We start from the raw sequence: 24,572 nt of genomic DNA, 5'->3' as shown, positions 1-24,572 counted from the left end.
ATACATTTGTAAGAAAGCAGGGAGTGTGTGTAAGAAAGTAGGAGTCATTGTTGCTGGGTTCCAGGTCTGGCCCTGTTGTGTGATAGTCCATGAATCAGTTGACCTCTCTTTGCTTGAATTTGCCATCCATAAAATGGGTGAAATAATGTGACTGATTCCCTTTATGAGCATAGGAAATGCAGTGTAAACCCTCAGTGTACATGGGAGTAGCTGCACCAGAGGGAATATTTTACCCCAGGTGAGGTTTACGTTTCAAATCAGCATATTCTGGAGTCTGGATCAATACATCTCCCGTCTGGCTCCACCCACTCCTCAGCTACTTTTAAGGTTATGTTGGCTGGCTCCAGGCCCTCTGTTCTGCAAACATCATTAGTTTATTCCTTTTCATCCAATAGTATGGTGATAGGCGGGAAAGTAGTTTTTGCAGCTGGGCTGGTAAATTATCTTGGTGGTTGTTCAAAGCTAAGTTACAAACATTGTGGAGAGGACTCTTTGAGTATCTTTTTACTTCACTAACCACCTTCATAGGTCTTGCACTGTGATGGCTTTCCCTCTGGATAAGCTATTCAGCCATACAGCATATGGTCACTTGGGAGAGACTTGACAAAAACCCTCTTCTCAGAAGCTGTTTCTGCCCAGCATTCTAACTAAGTGCATACCTGGGAGGCAAACTACACAAATTCTGATCCTTGCATTGTGGTATATTACCGCAGGGTTGATAAAAATCAATGATTTTTAAAATTTTAAATTGGATTTTTTGATTTTGTTGTTAAATTATAGTAGGTTTATTGTTTTAAAAATATACCTGTTTAAAATGAAATCTGAATTTAATACAAAATATATTAAGGCCTAAATTTATAATCTCTTAAAACATTTATATAAATAATGAATATGCTGAATCCATGAAACGCTATCAAAAACTTTGAGTTAAAGACTACTTTTTTATATAAAGAAATAATCAGGGGGAAAGTATGTAACTTTTGAGGTCAAGTTTTATAAATTTGGCACAAGAGGTCATGTAGTATATTAAGGACTTGATCCTGTAGGGCACCCAGGCATATTTGAAAATTTTCCCAGGCTGACCTGAAGTAATCAGTTTAATTCACTGACTGCAGTTAATTCCTCTGTTTAGTAAATCATTTAGTTATAAATGTGAAACATGTTTTGATATGAAAAGGTTATTTACATGACATCTAAGGTTGTTTTGTTGAATAAAAATAAATTTTATGTGCTCTTTTATGTGTTTAATTAAATTCCAGTTACCATTCTAATGCAGCTTGACACAAATCATGAGCAAAAAGTTAATTATCAAGTAATCAAGCAATATATCATTCATCATTTTCTAACATATTAAAAATGTAAAATTTTTAAGAATCTGAAAATGTTAAGATATAACTGCTTAAATAAATGTACATAGTTATAGTGTATGCTTGTAGGTAGCAAAAAGATGTTCCAAATCTAGTGTAAAGGCTCTATTTAGTTGTAAATCAACATGTTTGAATGGTTATATCAGTTAATGAGAATTTACCTTTCTTTAGATAATAGCTGAAAGACAAATGGAAAAGTTGATTAAAATCGATTATTTAAATTGAGGTTTTCCTCTTGGTGATTTAAAATCACTGACTTAAAATCACTTTGGTTTAAACCAATCTACCCTGTCACTAGTATAAAATAACTTTATATAAAAGTCAATAAAAGAGAGTTCTGTCTCCAGCTCCAGAGTGTTTAGTATTTTCCTACCCATCTACATTATTTAGTATGGATTAAAATAATGAAGGTATTACGTATGACAGTTATGTTCCTCTCTGACCTTATCTGTCATAGGCCTTATATAAATCTGACTTGGAATGGCTGCGTGGCATTGGATGGATGCCAAGTGGCTCTGTGGAAGTGAAGAGAGTGAAGAATGCCCAGGACATCCTGAGTGAAAAGATGTACCGCACGCCTGTAGAAAGTTTGAAATACACCAATATTGTTGACACTCCAGATGTTCTCCTTGCTAAGACTAATGCTGTGCAAATCAGCCTCGTATGTTACTTCATGCTTATAATATAAAATTATTTCAGTGCAATATATAATTAAAGAAAACCTCGCTGCTAAAATGTTAAACTAATTATTTGTATTTTAAATTAACCTTAGAAGCATTCCAAAAGTTTAGACTTTTAGTGTTCATAATTCTGGGTGGACTTTTGGCCCACTGTGCTGTGAAGTTATACAAAAGGACTGACATATTCACAATATATGTGAGCTCACCATTTTTTATTTTCATAGTCCAAATACAGAGAAGCTTGGGACAAGGCCAAGACTACGATCCATATGACGCCAGACACACCTGAAATCAACCTAGCCAGGGCGAATGCTATTCATGTTAGCAATGTAAGTATATCTGTAGGATTTCTTAGGTTTCTATAAGTTGTTATCTGTATCCTCTGAATTTTAAGATTCTACAGTATTTTCAAAACGCATGATTTAGCCATGTGAATACCCACTGAAGTCAGCGGGAGAGTCACAGGTTCAATCCTCATGCGGTGCTTTGAACATCTCCCCACTACGAATATAATTTTTAAAGTATTTAGACAATTTTTTTGAATATTTAAGTAACAGCTACTAACAATGCTACCCATGATAATTTCCTGCTATCACATTAAATATTAGCAATACAATGCATTATTGAAGCCACACATTTTATTGAATTAAGACAATTGCTAGCACTTACAAACTTCTCCTAGATCTTTACAAACTCACTTTAGTTCAGTGCTGATTGCAATTCCTTAAGCTATACCTTCAGAGTACTGGAAGCACCGCATTGTATTTGCAGTAAAAGAACAGACGACTTCATTTACTTCAGAGCTGGGCTGAACAATGCACAAGCATAAGTGACAGTGAAATGTTTTTAATGTGCCTACTTTAAATGCACAATTGTTTAATTGATTGCAGATGTGAAAGTACTAGAAAAATGATGGGCTAATTTTCTATCTTCACAGAAACTATATAAAGAAGCTTGGGATGAAGTGAAGATGAGCTGTGATTTTAGGGCAGATGCCATCCCAATTAAATCAGCCAAAGCCTCAAGAGAAATTGCCAGTGATGTAAGTATGGAAAGAAGGCATTTCTAGATTTTCACAACCATTTCTAAAGCCTCAGAAATGTTAGTAATTTACATGGTGGTCTTTGCTCTTTATCCAGTATAAATACAAATTAGATCATGAGAAGCAGAGAGGACACTATGTTGGGACTCCAAGTGCAAGAGAAGATAACAAAATACGATGGGCCCTGCATGCAGCCAAGCTTCATAGTGACCTAGAATACAGGAAACACTTTCAGAAGTGGAAGACAAAGTGCAGTATACCAGTGGACATGCTTCCCATTGTGGCAGCCAAAAACTGTCAGACTTTGGTCAGTGATATTGATTACCGTAATTACTTGCATCGGTGGACATGTTTGCCAGATCAGAATGATGTCATACAGGCTAAGAAAGCGTATCAACTACAAAGTGATGTGAGTTAACAAATATTCATATTTTGTCTTCTGTAATATTGCCTTCTCTACATTAGTCTACTCCAGCTCTAACTGAAGTTAACAGGAATTTTTCTACTGAATTGAATTGGAGTTAGATTGGGCCTTTTATTAGTAGATATATAATTTTATGCCATTATTATTACTATTACTGTAGCACATAAGTATATATAGCTCTCTACCAAACAAGCTAAAAGACGGGGTCCATAAAAGATCTCACATTCAAACTCAGACACGCACAATATTTGAGATAAACATTGGGTCACCGGCACTGTAATTCTGTAAATATAAACGCATTAATTTTAAAATGAAAGGGCAAGGTAATATCTTTTATTGGACCAACTTCAGTTGATGAGAGAGACAAGCTTTTTGAGCCACTTCTCCAATATCCTTGGACTGACATGGCTACAGCTACACTACATACAATAATTAAGCATTAAGACATAAAAACTAGATAATTGCTGAGTGAGCATAGCAATAGCATGTATCAGATGGTCTTATATTGTATAAATGCAAAAGCAGAAAGATGTTTACCACTTGAGAAATACAAGAGTTGCTTTGAAATTGTCTTTATTTCTACCTGGGGTGCCATATTACTGTTATAATTTGGAATGTATAAACTAAGAGAATACAGTTAATCTTGTGCATTTATTGATCATTACATGCATTGCTTTGGTGCCATGGACAGCCAATGTCTAGACATTTAAAGCCATCTAATAACAAACTGTATTGATCTCATATAAATTAAATTTTTACAATAAAAACATGTTTAGGGTACAGATGGTTAATAGTTAGCTTCTCTGGTTTGAATGGTAAAAGACAGAACACTATTAAAGAACACTACATATAAGTAGTTGGTGAAATAGATTATAGAACTTGGTATAACTTAATTACTTACTGGACTTAATACCACGTTTATAATATGGTGAACTTAGAGATCACATTGATATTAAGCCCAATAGTGTTCACCTTGAAATCAATGGAAGTGAAAGACGAGCAGGGTCAGACCTATTATTTATGAAACTAGAAAGCAGAAAAGTCAAATTAAAGACATGGATTCTATTTTGTCTCCACAGGCTGTTTACAAATCTGATTTGGAATGGCTACGTGGAATTGGGTGGATGCCAAATGACTCTGTTGGAATCAACCATGTCAAGCATGTCCAAGATCTCCTGAATGAGGTAATTATTAAGTATAAGTATTAAATATTCACAAGTATGTTATTAACTGCATGTATTTGTAATTTGCAAATGCATCAACATTTTACTTTTACTGTAAATTTTGTAATAAAAAAGCTGGAACTTTCCACTATATTCGTCTTGCATTGGCTTGTAAATTAATTCTGGTCTTCCATGTAGCTTTTCTTTTTCTCTCGCTAAATGGAATTGTTCTATCTGGGTAGGAGGTACTGTAATACAATTTGATTATAATTCCATTGTTTTGCCCTTTTACAGAGAAAGTACCGCACAAAAGCTGAAACTCTCAAGTTTACTCCAGTGGCTGACAGAGTTGATTATATCACGGCAAAACAAAGTGGTGAAATTCAGAGTGATGTAAGTATATTGGTTTATCTTCGGGCTATTAAATGTATCTGCAAGACTTTGTCTCAAAAGGAGAAAAGGTAATCCAGACCTCATTCTGGCTCAATACCTGTGGATTCCTTGAATTTGTGGGACTAATGTGAGTATTGTTGAACTCATCCACTTACTTTGTGCTGAAAGGCACTAGCTTCTGAGGAAGAGTGATTCCCTCCCAACCATTGTGAACTTTGCAATATGAGAAACTCAACAGTCCCTTCACCAGCCAGGACAGAAACTGGCATTTTATGGCTAGAATAAGTTATGAGAAGGCAGAATGTCATTTTTTCTGACAGTTTTGAAGGCCAGCATATGAGCCCATACACTTTTTATTCAATGTGCCTCTCACTGGAAGAGAATAGGCCAATATCAGCATTTTATTTTCTGCACCAGTACAAATTGGAACATGCCTCCAAAGGTACATGGCTTTGGACCATGATCCTGGAGTTGCCTTTCTCACATAACTTCCTCCATTTTTTAATGACTGTCTGTGTGGTTGGGTGTCTTGTGTGAATTTGGGTCTGAAAAAGTCAACAGTAATAATCCTTATAAATCATTTAATATGTATAATTGTGGTCTTGATGTTACATTTTCTAAATGTTGTGATGACCTTATAATTCATTTATTCCATAAATCCTTTTTTGCAGATTAAATACCACCAAGACTGGAATGCCATCAAGTCAAATTATACTCTAACAGACACGCCACAGCAAGAAATGGCCCGAGAGGCAGCCAGAATTCTTAACCAGGTATGTGTTCACCACCTGGAAATACTTGATCATCTGACAATTTGGAGTCACATTAATAACTTACTAGGAGAATGTATAATATTTGGACTGATTGTCTTTCTAAGAATGTCCTGGAGTCAGAATCTCAGCTTCTAATATTTTATATGGTCACATATCGACAGAAGGAGTGATGGTTATAGTGGTTTTATTCTTGGTTTTAACTTTCTTTCATGTTTTATTTCCTACAGAACCTATACAAGGAAAGCTGGGAAAAAGTGAAATCTACTGGTTATATTTTACCTCCTGATGCTGTGCAGCTTCGTCATGCCAAGCACTCTGGTGATGTCCAAAGTGAGGTAATCACGTGACTTCAGCAGGAGATTGCTTGGGCCCTGCAAACCCGCAACCTCAACAGTTTATATTCAAAAGGCTTCAGTGGGAGCCAGCCCCTAGCTTTGTTTGTGACCTTCTCCAGCCCACTGCCCTCTAGCTGTCTCTAGTATCAACCTTGTTTTATTTAATATAGGGGTACTGCTAGCTAAGGGCCAGGTTCTGATACACTTACTCTCCTTGTCACCTTACTCCATGAATAGTCCCCTTTAAGTCAACATAGGTAACGGCCTCAGAATCTGGTCCAAGAGAATAGCGAATGCTGTGATAATGTGTAAAGGTGAAGGCCTGTTGTGGCACTGCAGGTTTGCCCCACCTTAATTCCTCCAAGTAGAGCAGCAGGAGATTCAGTCCAGGGCAAGGAGAAGCCAACACACATTAATCAGACACCATGGTCCCTTCTAATAAACAGTTCATCAGCCCCAGATTTAGGTTCCCCACATTTACAATCCTCACCCAATTCTCTGAGTCAGGTTAGGCTTGTCTCCTGGTGCCTGAGAGAGCAACTGCCACTGACTACAGTCTGTCTGGCTTCTACTCTTCTCTCCCTCCTGCTCTTATTTATATAATTGAGCCCTTCAGGGAGGAGCCTCCGTGATGATCTCCAGGTTGTAGATTCCAGCCTGTTCCTTAAAGAGATGCTATCCTTTTCCCCATACACCCTTTCCTGTAGTGCAATGGGTGGAATTCTGTTGGCCATCTTTAGGAGTACAAGAGACTTTGTCATGAACATTCCGTAAAATCAAATACACCTCAAGTATTTTGGCATAAAACACATATTCAATTACGTGATTGCTTGTCAATAGTTGACTATGCACATTTCTAAATAAAACAAGTAACATTGCTCAGAGCAGAATTTTAAATACAGCTTGGCAAACTATTGATGCAATTTTCAAATTCTTTTTTTCAAGCTATTTATAAAGCTATGGTTATATGCAATTGTGAGCAAAGTAATTGCAAGGTGTTCTAGTTGTGCTGAAGAAGTTGCTGTATCCCCTGTTTAAAATGTGGCAGAAAATTAAGCTAGATAGTTGCATTGCCATTAAAGAGGAAGGAATATATATTCTAACATTATCACTCACCTCATCCTATAGTATATGTATCCTGTAATGTACTGAAAATTGAGATGTAATTAGCAGCACATTGCCTATATAATAGGGTTCCATTTATTCCTGATGTTAAAGAAAACATAGAGTTTACAGGATAGAAAGAGAAGAAAAAGGTTCAGTTGTGTTCAGGTCAGTATTCAGTGCTGACATTTAAATATCTTTTCTCCTCCCTTGCCAGCTGCAATATAAAGCTGAGTATGTTAATCACAGAGGTCACTATGTTGGTGTTCCCAGTATGAGAGATGATCCCAAGCTGGTGTGGTTTGAGCATGCAGGCAAGATCCAGAATGACAGATTGTACAAATCAGCTTATCACAAATCAAAGTCAAATATTAACATTCCTGTGAATATGATATCAATCTTGGCGGCCAAGGAATGCCAGACATTGGTCAGTGATATTGATTATCGGCAATACCTGCATGAATGGACGTGTCACCCTGACCAGAATGATTGCATCCAGGCAAGGAAGGCCTATGATCTACAGAGTGATGTAAGTGATTTCCCTTATTTATATTACGTGATTTTGACTCTTTGCGGGTTTATGTACATGGCCTGTACCACGTAAACTTAAAAAACCGAAAGATTTCTCTTTAGTTTAACTCATGCTTTTGTCTATATAATATGTGTATTTCTTTGCATTTGTTTTCAGAATATCTATAAATCTGATCTGGAATGGATCCGGGGTTGTGGGTGGATTCCTTTGGATTCAGTGGAACATAGGAAAGTTAAGAAAGCCCAAGAGTTAATAAATAAGGTGAGTGAAAGTTTTCACAAATACAAGTTTCCCTCCTATTTCCAGTGCATGGTATTTAAGAAGATTTTGTCAACTCTTTTTGCAGAGAGCCTATACGAAAGAAGCCCTTGATAACTATTCCCATTTCACAAGTGTGGTTGATACTCCGGACGTTGTTTTGGCGAAGATCAACTCTGTCAATCAGAGTGATGTAAGCCTTATTTTTTTGGAAACTATAATAATGTATTAGCAAAATTATTAGATGGCCTGATTATTACTGCTAGAATGGGGTCTACAGTTAATATATTAATGCAGCAGTTTTGTTTGGTAAAGTTAAATAAGTGAGCAACACAATATTACTGTACCATTACATTTTGCATTTAAGATCTCCAAAAATCATAGTCGCTATACATTTGGCTTAAATTATTTTTAAAAATCCTGTTCTAGGTGAAGCCAGTATAGTACACTGGCTTAATTTACAAAACACCTACTAAAATATTTCTGCAAATCAAGAGTTTTCATATCCTTAGAGTAATGTATGAATTTTCTGATGAACCATTATGATGATACTTACCTAGGTCCCAGAGTGATTGGTATGCACTATATAACATAATTCAGATAAGGTAGTGCAAATGGGTATAAATGCTTGTTTCTCACAAGCAGACCAATCAACTAATTCATTTCCTAAAAGTCATTAACACAGTCTTTATTTTCTTCTTTAGCTGAAATACAAAGAAACATTTAACCTTGACAGAGGCCACTTCATTGGTTCTGATGACACTCCAGCATTGAACCACACCAGAGAGATGTCTAAGCTCTATAGCGATGTAAGATTTGGTAAACAGCATATCTAACTGACTGAACTTAATTTTATTATATATTAATGTTAATTGTAATTGCCCAGTGGATAGAGCACTGGACTGGAACTAAGGAAACCTGAGTTCTATTCCTAACTTTCCTACTGGCCTTCTGAGTTACCTTGGGCTAGTAACTTCCCTTCTGTGTCCCATCTATACTTACCTTCCTTTGTAGAGTGCTTTGAGATCTACTAATGAAAAGTGCTCTACACCGGCAATATGTATTATTATTACACATATTTTGCATGTAGAAAAATGTTTTAGATTTTGTGAAACATCTGGATATATTGCTGATGAAACTTAGTTTTATTTACTGCTTAAAGGCCAGATTGTGAACCCTTTATTCACATTGCTGAGCAGTTACTCATGTGAGTAGTCCCATTAACTTTAATGGGTGAGTAACTATACCTGCCAGGGTCAGTAATTGCTCATCGATATGAGTAAAGGTTTTACAGTCTAGCCCTAAATTATGTTTATCGTATTTAACACATGTTAAACATCTGTCTGGAAAACACCTGCCACATAGGGGGGGCTACCATAAATAAATTCTAATAATAGGACTTGGCAGGTTTGCAGGTTTGTGAGGCATACATCTGGATATACATCTCTTCCAATTCCAGGTAGTGCTTTTATACCAGGCTTCCTATTTAAATTATGAAAGGAGGATATAAATATTAGAGGCCATAGCCCCAAATCAGGAAAGCATTATTACTCAAGTATGAACGCAAAGTTAAGCTTGTGCTCAAGTCATTTGTTGTACTGGGACAGAGATTATGATCCATTATTCACATTGAGAAACACCTTACTTGGTGAGTGATCCCACTGACTTCACTGGGGCCATTTGTGGAGTAAGGTACTACTCAGTAAGAGGGGAAGAAGCGGACTCTACATATTTTGCTAATGTGGGTATGTTTACTGGAAAATATACTGTACATTTAATCAAAATCTATATATGTTTTCTTTGTCTAGAAACAATATAAGCATTCATGGGAAACTGGTAAGGCTATAGGCTACACTTTGCCTCCAGAGTACATCCCTATTGTTGGAGCTAAGCATGCTGATTATATTAACAGTGAGGTTAGTATGAATCTTCTTTTAATTATATCCTGCATATCTTTTTTTTTTTGTGGCATTGCTTATTTTAATGATCTCAACAATTTTTCCATGTGAATGTTTTGCAGCTTAAATACAAAGAATTCTATGAGAAGCAGAAGGGCCATTACCTGGCTGGGAAGCATATCTCCGAATTCCCCAGTGTCATTCATTCTCTAGCTTTCCAAAAACTAAGGAGTGCGGTGAGGGTTTTTTCTTGCAATATTTTTTCTTTTCCATATTTAGTGTGTGCCTAACTCTGATCCTACAATCCCATCCACATGAGGAATTTGCACATAAAAGGCCTTTAAGATTTAACATTTAGCTAATATTACTGTATTGATGAAATCAAAACATTATTTTATATTTGCATATCTTTTTCTGAGCCATGGGTGTTTAGCCAGGGATAAACAATTATATACGAAACTAGGAAACTAAGAGGAGAGGTAATGAAAGATTAGATATATTAGAATAGAAAAAAACATAAGCTTTTACTGTTTGCCATTTACTCCTGGGGGAATTCTGTGCCACTGCGCATGTGCAGAATTCATGTCCCCCGCAGATTTCTTTGCTTCCCCACAGAAAATGACTTTCTGACAGCGAAGCTGCAACAAAAGTAAAGCATCACTTCCTTGCAGCACAGGTGCAATGTTTTAGACACCCAGAGCAGCCAGCAGAGAGGTAAATCACTGTGGGGCTGGGGACACCCCAGCCAGTGGCTCCTACCCGGAGCCAGGATGAGAGCTGCTAATCCCAGCTGGGCTGGAGGCAGGAGAGGTTGGGACTTCCTCTTCTCCTACAAGGAGTGGCTGGGGCTGTGTCAGACCCACCTCCAGAAAACTCCCCCAGCTGCAGGAAGCTCAGCATCCTCCACTGCTTCCTGCCCCCATCACTCCTCAGGTGTGGTGGAGAGGAGTCACTGTTCAGGGAGCTACTCCCCCATCTACCCAATCCCTGTGCATCCAGACCGCCCATACCCAGACTCCCCTGCCAAGCCTCACCTGGTACATCCAGAACCCCCCATGTCCTCCATACACAAATCCCACCCCACTGAACTTCAATCCCTGCATCTGGAGCCCCTCTGCACCCAGACCCCCTGCTTTAGGACCCCCACCCCTGCACCCAGACCACCCCCCACTGAGCTCCCTGCACTCAACCCCCCACCCTGATGCCCCACTTCCTACGTCACCCTGAGCCCGCACGTCCAGACCCATGCCACTGACTGCCAACTAGCTGCACCCAGACCTCCACTCCACCAAGCCTCACTTCCCCAGCACCCAGACCCCCCTGCTGAGAACCCACACCCAGACCCCTTGGGTGAGCCCCAACAACCTTCATCCCTGCAGAGACCCATTGCCCCTGCACCTGGACCCCCCCCACTGAGCCTCTGTGCATCCAGATCCCCCCACTCCTAGACCCCCCATTGAGCAGCCTGTACCCAGATTGTCCCACACAGAATCCTCTCACCCCACTTCTGGATCCCCCCACACTGAGCCCCTCCACACTTGGACCTGCCTGGTTGAGCCTACCTGCCTCACACCTGGTGCAGAGGGGCATGGCTCCAGCATGTTTCTAGGGCAGGCCCAGGCCTTATGCTGTGTCGGGTTCAGCCTCACCGCTGAGTCCATGTTCCAGGGGGTCGAGGAGCTGCAGGGTGATCTCCCACCTTCGTGCAGCCAGTGGCCTTTGCTCCCCACTGCCATGCTGGAGCCTCTGCATATATTTATTGACAAATAAAACTTGCAGAATTTTAAAATATTGTGCGCAGAATTTTTTGATGCATAATTTTTTTTTTGGCACAGAATGCCCTCAGGAGTAGCCATTGTGTGAAATCTGAGCAGAGAGATGTACTGTATTGCTCAAGCTACCATAGCTTACTAGAGGATTCTGATTAGAGTTAGGTGTTAGCTAGCAGCACGTGGTGTACTAGGCCTGTTAACTCTAGCAGGGAGTTAACTAGACAGTGATATACATAATGGTCAATCTGTTACCACCACTGCCTCACCACTTCATAATCTCCCAAGGCACACATACAGTTACGAACAAATATAGTCACTAATATTGTGCATGCAGTTAGACAGGGAGATCTAGCTAGCCATGTGTTAATAAGATTTGATGAAGAATAAAAACAGTGCTCATGACCACAAGAAATGTTGTTTTCCCAGCCTCATAGATTAAAAGTGGTAGCTGGAGTTTAGGACTGCTTTTACCTCAAAGTCTCATGCATTTTCTAACCAGCTGTGTGAATCTAACAGGACAAGGGCCACTCCTTCTCTTATAGCAGTCCAGTAGAATTAATTTTAAACATTTTAATTTAATTATTAAGTATTTCTTCAGCATTATAGGCTCAGTCCTGATCCCACTGCAGTCAACAGGAGTTTTGCCACTGAGTTGAAAAGGTGCTGGATTAGACCCTGTGAGATAGCTCTGTTTATAGTCAGAGCTGTGCCTGAAAAATACACATTTTTACTCTCTACCCTCTCCCCCATACTTCCTTTCCAGCTGGCCTACAGAAAGAATTATGAAGACACCAAGGCAAATGTCCATATTCCAAGTGACATGTTGAATCACCTGTTGGCTAAAAAGTGTCAATATATCCTCAGTGATCTTGAGTACAGAACCTACCTCCACCAGTGGAATTGTTCACCTGAAGAAAATGATGTTGTTCTAGCCAAGAAAGCCCAGGAGATTTTGAGTGATGTATGTACCCTATTTAGTCATTCCAAGTTCGGGTAGCTTCACAGCCTTCTGGCTAAATGACTTTTTTTTTAAAAAGTACTTAACTGTGCTTCCAAATTGCTTAATAACATCATTTAATTGAATCTGCCATAATGTTCAGGGGGGCTTTAAGCAATTTCTCATAGGATTTTTCGTGAGCTTGTTATTTATTATTTGGTTTGAAAATTGGAAAAAAGTTAAGATTTACAGGCCTAATCCAGGTCCACTGGAGTCCACATTAGGTTTTTTTCCCCTAGCTTTCAGTGAGCTTTGGGTAAGGTCCTACAGAAACACACAAACCTGACTTGTGCAAGCATGCCAGTAGCTTCTAACCACTAGGGTTGGCATGTTGGGAATATAAGATGTGGTCAAAGCACTGCAGTGATCCTCAGTGATCATAATGCTCCCTTTGGACTGCTCTAACTTACACCGGGGTCAAAACAGCTCCCAGAAGCTCCTGGAATCAGAGGAGTGCAAAAGTGGTTTACCTGTGCCTTCCACCTTCGGGTGCTGCACCAAGGATAGGGATCAAAGTCCAGTACACTGGTACAACTGACCAAACAGGTTGGAAAGCACTGGTTTAGTTGACCATATAATTGTACTATTAAATCAATATGAAATGGTCCTTTTCACCCAAAGAGGTCTGATTACATCTGAATAATCTGACTCTACATGCTGTGGGTTGCCACTTTGTTTTACTTTTACTTCTCATATTAATTCCTGTAGAAAAAGCTGAAAATAACACAGACTAACTGTGCTATTAAACCCTTTCCTTCATTCTCAGATATAAACTTTCAAAACTGATTTTAATCAGTGAATAAGACTGGGTCACAGCCTTGAATAGCATTCTGCCTTGCTATGTGGGAGACATGGGTTTGATATGGGGAAGATGCAGTTACCACCTTTCAGGTAGGGTGCACATTTTCTGGGAACTGATTTAGTTTTTCTTCTCTACAGGTTGTGTATAAAGATGACTTAAATTGGCTGAAAGGACTTGGATGCTACGTCTGGGACACCCCACAAATCCTGCATGCTAAGAAATCATATGATCTCCAAAGCCAAGTAAGCAAATCTTTCTTAAATAAGAAGAGATAGTGGGCCACATTTTTATTTCATTTACATTCCTTGGGGTTTGCACCACCATAGCTGTGAGCAGGGCTTGATGCTGTACAGTATGCTTTAGATCAGCAAAATAAAAAAGTTGCAATGTAGTCTTCCAGGCTTATCTGATAGAGACATCATTATTTCCGCCTGCTACTGAAAAAAGCAGAGAACCAAGAAGAACTGAAAAGGATAGCAGTTTAACAGAGTTTGAACAAGCAAGTTTATTTTAATCTGAAGATGGTGAGATTGGTCTGCATGGATGTGGACTTTCCACTGCTGAAATTTCTTCATGTGGAGTGATCAGCTCCCAAGACTTCTTGCTGTTAACATTTCGGAATAAACATTATAATACACAGCATAGAGGCCTATTTTAACAAAGGGAATAGATGGCTGATGGACCTGGAAAACATGATGAAGTTGCTAGGGAAGCAGGTCTAGTTAGTCTCAGAACACTTTTTGTCTGTGTTTTCTTAGCTGAAATACACAGCTGCAGGAAAAGAGAATTTGCAGAACTACAGTGCCGTTACCGATACACCGCTTTATGTGACTGCGGTCCAGAGCGGCATCCATGCTAGTGAGGTGAGTCATTCCCCTTTTTCCACCCAGAAGCTTTCCCCCATTCCCACAGATAGTTAAAACACAGTGAATTAATCACTATATCTTTCTTAAAGGTGAAATATAAAGAAAATTATCACCAAATTAAGGACAAATATACAACTGTGGTGGAAACAGTGGATCACGAAAGAACCCAAAATCTGAAACATCTTTTTAGCAATGTGAGTGTTTTTAACTCTTTTGTTTCTTTCAAGGAGCTAGTGTGATGGGATTTATTTTATTTTTGCAAACTCCTTAGTTCCAGATGCTAGGCAAAATACAGTGTATTGATAAGCTGATTCCCTGTATCAAAGTACAATTGGGGACCAATTCTTGCAGGAGACTGGGCCCCAGTGGATGAACAGTGGCTTTTGTCACTCATGGAATGAGCTTTTGAGCCTGGTGGGTGATTATTCTGAACCAGCATTCAGTCTACTGGGCTTGAGTAAGAGTTCAAAGGTCTGCCGAGGTCTAAGTTAAGATACAAAGGATTTTGAATGCTTTCCTATACTGTGTATTACGTAAGAGTTTTGAAAACCATATTCAGAGATCTTTGTATCCCCACTCAGAACCTGTACAAGGAAGCCTGGGATAAAGTGAAAGCCACTGGTTACAAAATATCCTCTGATTCCATCTCTCTGTCTCGTGCCAAAGAACTGAAGCATAATGCTAGTATTGTAAGTGAACATCATGTTTTAAGCTTCTCTATCTTTGCAGCTCATTAATGCTAGCAATAAAGCCCTTTTCTGCTTTGTATTTACATAGTACAGCTGTACAAAAATTTAATATTACTATTTATTTTTATTTCAAATGCGTGTCTATGAGTAGGTACACAGTCATTCATGCAACTAATTTCTTCTTCCCTGGCAGCCTTATTATCTATTGACCACAAACTGGTTCTTGCTTGAAACAACACCCTTCTCAATCTTTCTACCAAATACTTCAATAAAAGATTGGTGACTTATATCCCTAGCCAAAGTTTGCTTTCAGCAACTTCTTTGCTTTTTATACTTCCAATTTTTAGATGTAAGACAACAGGATCTAAACCTCTGGCTAGATTTGAATTTGAGATACTGTTACATTTGGTGGATTTAACCACACAGGTTGAACTAAAGACATAGTTCTGTGATTCATCTTTTGATGAGCAAAATTCACATTTTGCTGTACTGTTGGAAAGCTCTTCCTGACAATCACTATACAAGATGCATGCTAGATGGGCCTCATTCAGCAGTCCATCCTATGCAACAAAGTACTTAAACATGTGCTTGAAGTTACACATGTGCTGAATATGGATGGATTCATGCACATGCTTAGCTGCTTTGCTGAACTGAGACCCATAAAAGATAGTTCCCTTCCTGAACATTTTTATATTGACCTCTGTAAATATAGAGAGCTGTAATTATTTTCTTACAATAAATTTATCAATTCATTTATTCCTGCTATTTTACAAAATTCCTCTGGAAGTAGTCGTTATCTATATGACATCATAGGTACACCTAACAAAACAGAAAACAAGACCCTGCCCTGAACGGCTTTCAGTCTCCACTGACTTCAAAGGAGTTGTGCCCACTTCAGTCACCAGTGAATTTGGCTCTAAAAATGTAGTCGTCTTACTGGAGGAAGTCATTTTATCTCCTTGTCTCTGCTTAGGTCAAGTATCGGGAAGAATATGATAAATTTAAAGCACTTTACACTCTACCCAGAAGCGTTGAAGATGATCCCAACACAGCAAGATGCCTTAGAGTTGGCAAGCTTAACATTGATGTAAGGATCTTTTTTAAAATTTCAGTTCTCCTGATAGTCCAAGCAACCACATACATTAATCAAGATTTCATATTTAAGTATGTGTGTGGCAACTATTGATATTTACTAAACTATCTCCAATATGTATAGAAATATGTTTTTGTTTGTTCTGCTACAGCCTTTGGTAGTGTATCTATAGAATAGGGTCTACCCTACAAAAACTACCATGTTAAGGACCCTACTTATAACATGAAAGTGCTTGTTCTAACTTCTGTTGCATAAGAAAATCAACAATTTAAAATGATGTGTCACTCTTTTCTCCCATTATTAACATAATATTTTAATTTCACAGCGTCTGTACAAAGAAGTCTATGAAAAGAACAAGGCCAAAATCCACATTCTTCCAGACATGGTAGACATTGTAGCTGCTAGGGCCACACAGAAAAAAGTCAGTGAAATTGATTATCGCCTACATCTCCATGAGTGGACCTGCCTACCAGACCTTCAGATCAACGCTCATGTTCGAAAAGTCACTGACCAGCTCAGTGAAGTAAGCCTACAAATTATATTATGTCACTGTTCAACTTTCAAAAAGATTTCTATTGTTAGCTTCTGTCTGTAGTAGGTGAAATTGCGTTGCAGAAAAAATGTTGGAATGTCTTGAGTTTGCAATATTTGTCATTGTTTTATGTCCACACATAACAGCTGTCCAAGACTGTTTAAAAATATTGCTTATTCCACAGGTGTTTAGCTTAGATCAAGTTGAACAGGTACAATCTGGTTTCTCCACGGTATAAACATCAGACCATAGCACTGCAAGTCTAGTGATCAGACAGTTCTCCAAACTCCTTCTTATGTTATGTTTATAAATTACCCAGAGTAATTAATCAATAGTGCTAAGTACTCTGGAAATTTGGATGCCCCGGATGGGTTGACCCATGCGGCAAAAGGCTCTCCATGATTGCTCCAATATAGGGGCAGGCCAGAGGAAGGGCCATAGCATCTGTGCTTCTGCAAATCCAGTGGCCGCAGTAGAACATGCAAGTGTTATTTATAGGCAGTAGATGGATGCAGCTCAGTTACTCTGTCTATATGCAGGTAAAGTGAATTTCATCCACAGAATAGATACACACACCAACAAAGTTCAGAATTGCAGTCTTTTTTCAGTACTTCTTTCTTTTTATTACTGTCTTTCATACTGATAAGTATAGCAGCTGGAAACAGGGATTGTGAGAATTCCTTGCATTAGCACAGGTTTATGATCTCTCTGAAGATTTGTGTTTTCTGCTTAGTTTCAGAAAATACAAATTTTCACACAGTTGCTTAGATTTTTTTACAGTATGTTTCAATTGTATTTCCTTTAAAAAAAAACACTCAGATTTTGAAAAAAAAAATGCCCAGAATCTGAGAGAAACACTAATCATTTGTATTTGGCAAAATTCCCTGGATTTTGAAATGCTCTGTGTATAACTCATTTCGGCAACAATGCATCATTATGCAAAATACAGGTTAGTTGAAAGCCTTCCCGTCAAACTACTTTCTAATTGTGTAGGCTCCCTCACCCTGCACCTGCAGTTCAGTTAAAAGCTGAAAGAACCAATAGTGCTTGTTGTGCCAGGATCCAGGCAAATTAGTTTCAGAATATTGGAAAAGATATTTACTATTGAAAGCTGCCATCTAGGGTTAATATGTAGCTAAGGGATTAAGCTATAGTGAAATTCTCAAACACTCCTTGTTTTCTGTAATATTTTAGATTGTATACAAGGATGACCTCAACTGGTTGAAAGGCATTGGCTGCTTTGTTTGGGATACTCCTGAAATTCTGCATGCCAAACACGCATATGATCTTCGCAGTGATGTAAGTTTGAACTGTCTCTAGTTTGGTTCTGCTTTTCAGTTTGCTTCACATCTAGTCTCACTCTTTAAAATACCATGGGGACAAAGCCTGGAAGGGCATTGCATTTCCTCCTTACACTGAAATGTTCAGGTTGAGTTCTTTAAATTTTATTGATTTGCAATAATTAGGTGTTGTCACATAGTGCCTCCCCCGCCCCCGCCTCCACACACAGGAAAGCACTTAAGCATTTGTTTAAGTCCATGCCTATTCAGAAAAGTGCTTAAGCCTCATTGACATTAATGGGATATACATGCTGAGATGCTCTCCTGTAAAGGGAATGCTTTACTGAATCAGGGCCACTGATTGGATGTGGGAGAGGGCTCCAGGCTGGGGCAGGGAGTTGGGGTGTGGGCTCTAGGAGGAAGTTTGGGTGTGGGAGGGGGCTCGGGGCAGGGCTGGGGTGCAAGAAGGGGTGAGAGGTGTAGGCTCTGGGTAGCACTTATCTCGGGGCTCCCTGGAAGCTGTGACAGGGCCACTGTGCTGTGTATTCTGTACAGCAGCACTGAATGAAAATTCATACAATCTAGAAATAATATGTCATTGATTTGATTAGTCAATTTTTTTGAAGGCAAAGTTTTCTTACTCATTATTAGCTGAGGATTAAGCAGTTGAAGTAGTTGTAGATAATGGTTTTGATTACAAAGAACACATCTCCTCAAGAGTTTTTATTTAGAATTTTTGGGGCTCATGGTTTTATATGGTACATACAAATAATTAATGACAGAATAGTTATGTTACTGAAGTATTATTGAAGTATTCTAATGTTGTGTTATTGAAGTATTCTAAAGTTCCCCGAGTGCAGTGCTATGACTGTTTTTATCTGGTAAAATGTCTCACCTGAGTATTTTTTTCTTTTCTTTTTGCTTAAATATAATTTACTTTATTGAATTACTAATATTGTGCATAGGCAAGTTGTTTAATTAAACAACCAGACTTACAAAAATCAAATTGTTTTCTTTCTCTCTGCAGATTAAGTACAAATCTAAGGCAGAGACAATGAAGAATGACTACACCATGATCACTGACACTCCTTATTATGTCCAGAATGTCATTAGTGGCAAGAATCTGAGCGATGTAAGTATTTATACCACATTTCATCCCTGTATGATATGTATCATGTCTCAATAATTCCAATAATGTAACATTTAATGACATGTTGGAATCACTTCATGCTGGTCCACGACCACCCTTTGCTATACCATCAATAGAATATTAGGCAACAGCTGGTTTCAGCAGCATGGCAAGCATGTTCTACATGGACATACCCTGAATGTGAAGCTTTTTCCTTCCATATATTTCAAAAGATGGTCCTGTTAAGCCTGCAAACACTAATTGACCCACAATAAGTTAGACCAGGAATTCTCAAACTTCATTGTACTGAGATCACCTTCTGACAGCAAATATTACTATACGACCCCAGGAGGGAGCCTATAACTTGAAGCCCTCGGGCACCGGGGCTTGGCGACCCCATTAAAACAGGGTCGTGACCTACTTTGATTACCGCTGGGTTAGACAAACACATATCACGAAATGGTATCAATAGGCTAATTGGTTTTTCTTATTTCCTAGGCTGTCTATCGCCATGCATATGTGCATAATATTAGAGGCAAAATGACCCCCACAGATAAAACCGTGGACTTGGTGCGGGCAAAGCATGCTCATAATATACAGAGTGAAGTAAGTATCCAGTTTTCATTTCTAATAGGATACTACAGAATAATGGCCAACACTGCTGTTGCGTGTCACATATGCTTGTTCAACTCCGTTGGGAGCTGTGAGTGTATATTTCCAGTTTACAAAACTCCAGGGAATTCTCCCCATTATAACTGGTTATGTCCTCTATGATTGTTCTCAGTGAAGATGCCAGGTCAGAATGCAAACCTTTCAGAGCCAGCAATCCAATCTGTGAGGCTGTTGTTCTCTTTGCTGCACTCCAAGACTGGAGATCCAGAATACAGTCTGTTCAAAGCCATCTGTCCAAGACCCACCCAGCATTTCTCCATTGCATTCTGGGTTTAGAGACAGAGAGTTCATTTTCTCTGCACCTCTTCCTTATATCCAAAACCAAGCCTATGTGATGATTTTGGCTTTTCCTCTGGCCCATCCTGGCTAGACTGTACTGTATTGCTCTAAAATTAAACTAAAAAATCTCTGTGAATGTAGAAGGATATCTGATGTATCTCTATTATCTGTATGCCTCAGATGACCTCAGTGGAGTTAAATCAGGGGAGGCTTTGGCCCATTGCAAAGAAGATACTTGCTATGCAATACCAACAAACTTCCTCACATATTTTATGTAATTGTAACTCTTTTACTTTTCCTGCAGAATCTGTACCGAGGGGCTGGTTTACATGCCCTCCCCACTGGATACAAACTCCCACCAGATACTCCAGGTTTTAAGCTTGCTAAACATGTCCAATACATAGGCAGCGATGTAAGTAATATACTAAGTTGTTTTAAGGTATGATTTGCAAGAGAATATTGGTTATCTCTAGGCATCCGATGTGAACATACAATATTGCTATATGGAAGTTGCTATTCAGCTATGCAGCCGATTATGTTTGCCCTGAGTATATGTAAAAGCTGATGAACTGTACAGAGATCTGAATATTTTGCTATCATGACATAAATTTACCTCTGATATTTATACCTTATCAAATGCATGAGAAGTGAAACAAAATCACTAATCTCAACAGAAATAGCTCCCTAAAGGTTAGTTTCTGCTACATCATTTTGAGCCACAGAATTCAAATGTGCCATGATATCTCTCAAAGTTAGCATGATATGTATCCATTAAAGATTTGTGGCTTATTTTCCATAGTTCAGGATTCATAAGGGTCACATTTTGGGCTTGATTTAACCCTATGTCAGTGGGAGCCACCTTGCCCCAGGAAAAATTAACCCCCTGAGGAAGGGCAGGATAATCAGGATGATCTGGTGGGAGAGCATGGCTTTGATTTGTGCCGGGGTACCCTTCTGGCAGAAGCTCTCACAGAGATAGCTGAATCTGAACATCCTTTGGAGTCCTCAATACACCACCTACCCATAAAGATTTTTAAAGGTATTTAGGTGCTTACAAATGCATATAGATGCCTAGTAGGCTTTTCAGACGTGCCTAGGCACCTACTCTCATCTGAATACCTTTCAAAGTCTGGCTTTGTGCTGTACAGAAGCGCCAACCCTGAATGTAGTCCTTTATTTATATTGGCTGTAAATAGTAGTAGATAAGCAGGCATTTATTACAGATGCCGTCACAAGCCAACATCATATATGATTGTTCTTACACCCTTTTATTTTAAAACTTCTTTTTTAATTTTACAGCTTAAATACAAAGAAGCCTATGAGCACATCAAGGCTAAAGGCTACACTCTTGGACCCAAAGCTGTTGGCTTTGAGTATATAAAGAAAGTGAATAAAGTTCTTAACGAGGTACTGTAAATGTTAATTATATATTTTTGTATTAATGCATCATTATTTGATATTGCTGGTGTATAATAAAATACATTACAACATAATTTCATAAAACAATCTAGCTGCTGTTTAATAAAAGCTGTTGAGAAAGTGGTAAGTCTCTGTGCTAGTGAGATCCATATTTTCAACATTTTTTGGCCCAAAGCTTGCAAAAAAACCCACACGCTTTCTTAACCATTGATTTTAACATGTGCTTAAATTAAGCATATGCACAAGTGTTTCCATGATCTGGGCCTTAGATTCTCTGTAACACATTTCCAAGATGTTAATAGAATAGTTGTTGTGAAGTGTCTTCACCGTATAAGAACCAAACCTTTCTAGTAAAGTGGTTCCATCTTCTCCTGTCCTTCTGTACTGTCTAGTGCATGGAAGTAGAAGGAAGTCTGGGGTTAACAGAGCAATAGCTATTTATTTTCTGCTAACCCGGATGCTGTATGGCTTTCTTTTAAGAGTTCTGTTTTAACACATGGAATACTCTCTCCTTTGGTGCAGAGGCTGTATAGGGAGATATACCACAAAAATAAGGACAAGATTCATACCACCCCTGACACACCAGAAATTCGCCAAGTCAAAGCCACACAGGAAGCTATCAGTGATGTATGTCTCATTTTTCCATTTTATAAAAAGGAGATGCTTGGTATATTCAGCATGATTAAATATGTGTAATATTTTCCCTTTGTCTTTCAGCTGATCTACAAGGCAGATTTCTTTAAGATGCAGGGACACTTGATATCCTTGCCATACACCCCACAAGTGATGCATTGCCGCTACGTTGGAGATATCACAAGTGATGTAAGCAAATATACCTTGCCTTTGAATGTGATGGGCCAAACTCTCTTCCTAGTCACACATGTGCAGATGTCAATGGGAGAAGAATTTGACTTGACATTTAAATTATGTACAAGCTAAAATAATGTGATTGTTTGATTATTCACTTTTTTCCAAAAGGATCAACTTTTAATTTTCTGTTATTATGATTGCTTCACAGAATAAATACAAAGAGGATCTACAGTGGTTGAGGGGCCTGGGTTGCTTCCTATATGATACTCCTGATATGGTCCGTGCTCGTCATTTGCGGGAGCTTTGGGTATGTTCTTTTTTCTGACACATAATTTAACATTGATTCATTATTTACTGATGCGCAGTTGTCAAGATGATCTGTGGTAGGTGCTACATCAGAATGATTAAGGAATTCAGAGTGTTTCATGCCGTGCTGCTAGACAACTGATTCAAAGTTTTAGCAATAGAGTGTGATGCCGTTGTATCATGGGTTACCCAGGTCAGGCTCCCCTGTACATTTTCTGTACACTGCTGAGAATACTGCAGCTTCCATATACGTCATGTTTATTACCTTTTCAGTCTAATTACGTCTACACCAATACGGCAAAGAAGATGCGGGATAAATACAGTGTGGTTCTGGACACTCCCGAATACAGGAAAGTTCAGGAGCTGAAGACACATTTGAGTGAGGTAAGTATTGCATTATTTTATCTGTTCAGGTTGGCAGTGATCAAAAGAAGCTCAGATCATCTCACTGGCTTTCCTGATGTATTTTAGACCTTATCCTTTCCCAGCTTTGATTAACTAAATGCTAATTGAACATTTGTAACAAAGGAAATAACTGCCAGGCTTTGTCTCCTTCCAGGTGGTTTACAGAGCTGCAGGCAAGAAGCAAAAGACAAAATTCACGTCGATCCTTGATACACCAGATTTCTTACGAGCCAAGAAAGGACAGAAAATACAGAGTCAGGTAAAAATCCTTCCTTAATAGAAAAGGGGCTGGGAATCTGTGTTGATTGTTGAATCCATCTTACTACAGTGCTCCCCACAACCCTTCTCAAGTCAACCTAGAAATCTTAGGGATGGCTTGTAATGATTAATACAAATTTTCAAATGACAACATGATTCTCAAGTTCATGATGTTTCTTTAACAAACATGTCCAGTTCTGTTCATCTGAAGTAGCAGAAATCTTTATTAAACCCCAATACAATTCCATTCAAATTCTCTAAAATCCAAGGTAGCCAGTAAAATCTGTCTTTATTAATGGGCTCATTAGCCAGGTAAAATGATGACATTTTTTAATTGATGTGCAGTCTGCCAAGTGATGTGAAAAACCTGCATGTACAGTTTAGATAAACATGTAGGTCTAGTGTGTGTGTGTGTAAACACAGGCAGAGGGTACAAAGAGTTCCTTCTCCCTTAGTGCTGCATGGGGTTGTCAAAGCCAGAAACTTGCTTTTAATTAGTGCAGCTGCCATAGGTGTTATTAATTTACACCAGGGTATGTTCCCTGTAGTTTTTCTAGTTCCTAAAGGTGAAACCCTGATCCTGTAAATAATCAGTAATGTTTTTTAAAGATGGCCCAGAATAAAAGCTCTTGATAAGGGCCATGTGAAGGTCACTGCTATTACGCTCATTTGGGATTTTGATTTGTAAATATTTTGCTGGCATTTATGGAGTAGCCAGAGTATTGAGATAGAAGAAGGGTGAGGTGAGGGAGGACCTAGAAGATGAATGAGTGGATTACATTTTCACGATGAGTGTGTGTGCATACGCATTTTCAGCACACAGTCATTTTGTAGGGTTCCCAAGATAAAGTTTGTTCAGAAAATATGTTTCTAACATTCTGTTTTTCTTTCCTTGTCACAGTACTTGTATGTAGAGCTAGCCACCAAAGAGAGACCCCATCACCATGTTGGTGATCAGACTCCAGCCTTAACGCTTGCAAAACACGTGAAGGACATGGTCAGTGAGGTAAGATACCTGCTCCCATCTTCAGCACAGCTATGCTATGTGAAGGTTCCAATTCTAACATTACTGGGGTAGTATGTGTAGGGGTAACAGAATACACCTTTATTTTATTTTAAATCTTCTGATTCTTAAGTATTACATTTCCTTGTATGATCCCTGGGTAGTTTTTCATTTAATATATAATTCTAACAAATAGAAATGTTTTGTAAAAGAGAAAAATCATCTGCTTCTAAATGCATGTCTGTAATATTCAGACTTATGAAGCCATAGACGTAGCATTAGCATTGCCCC

At 38.7% G+C, this 24,572-nt stretch overlaps 1 protein-coding gene across 1 annotated transcript in view; it reads left to right on the top strand.

Moving 5' to 3' along the window:
• NEB (nebulin) overlaps window positions 1–24,572 on the top strand; it is a gene marked incomplete at its 5' end in the record, with an annotated part of 194,582 nt that overhangs the window by 121,113 nt on the left and 48,897 nt on the right. The window contains 32 exon segments of the mRNA XM_084642730.1: window positions 1,825–2,028; window positions 2,272–2,376; window positions 2,985–3,089; window positions 3,187–3,498; window positions 4,593–4,697; window positions 4,971–5,069; window positions 5,741–5,842; window positions 6,070–6,177; window positions 7,499–7,810; window positions 7,970–8,074; window positions 8,160–8,264; window positions 8,776–8,880; window positions 9,880–9,987; window positions 10,092–10,205; window positions 12,505–12,702; window positions 13,678–13,782; window positions 14,299–14,403; window positions 14,496–14,600; window positions 14,988–15,095; window positions 16,069–16,182; window positions 16,514–16,711; window positions 17,915–18,019; window positions 19,028–19,132; window positions 19,628–19,735; window positions 20,385–20,492; window positions 21,380–21,487; window positions 22,022–22,126; window positions 22,217–22,321; window positions 22,518–22,616; window positions 22,889–22,999; window positions 23,175–23,279; window positions 24,180–24,284. Of these exon segments, the coding sequence (XP_084498856.1) occupies window positions 1,825–2,028; window positions 2,272–2,376; window positions 2,985–3,089; window positions 3,187–3,498; window positions 4,593–4,697; window positions 4,971–5,069; window positions 5,741–5,842; window positions 6,070–6,177; window positions 7,499–7,810; window positions 7,970–8,074; window positions 8,160–8,264; window positions 8,776–8,880; window positions 9,880–9,987; window positions 10,092–10,205; window positions 12,505–12,702; window positions 13,678–13,782; window positions 14,299–14,403; window positions 14,496–14,600; window positions 14,988–15,095; window positions 16,069–16,182; window positions 16,514–16,711; window positions 17,915–18,019; window positions 19,028–19,132; window positions 19,628–19,735; window positions 20,385–20,492; window positions 21,380–21,487; window positions 22,022–22,126; window positions 22,217–22,321; window positions 22,518–22,616; window positions 22,889–22,999; window positions 23,175–23,279; window positions 24,180–24,284 (4,086 nt within the window).

Source organism: Lepidochelys olivacea (genome assembly GCF_965140295.1).
Source record: "Lepidochelys olivacea isolate rLepOli2 genome assembly, chromosome: 11".
Classification (NCBI taxonomy): Eukaryota; Metazoa; Chordata; order Testudines; family Cheloniidae; genus Lepidochelys; species Lepidochelys olivacea.
This window is presented reverse-complemented; position numbering and strand designations above follow the sequence as displayed.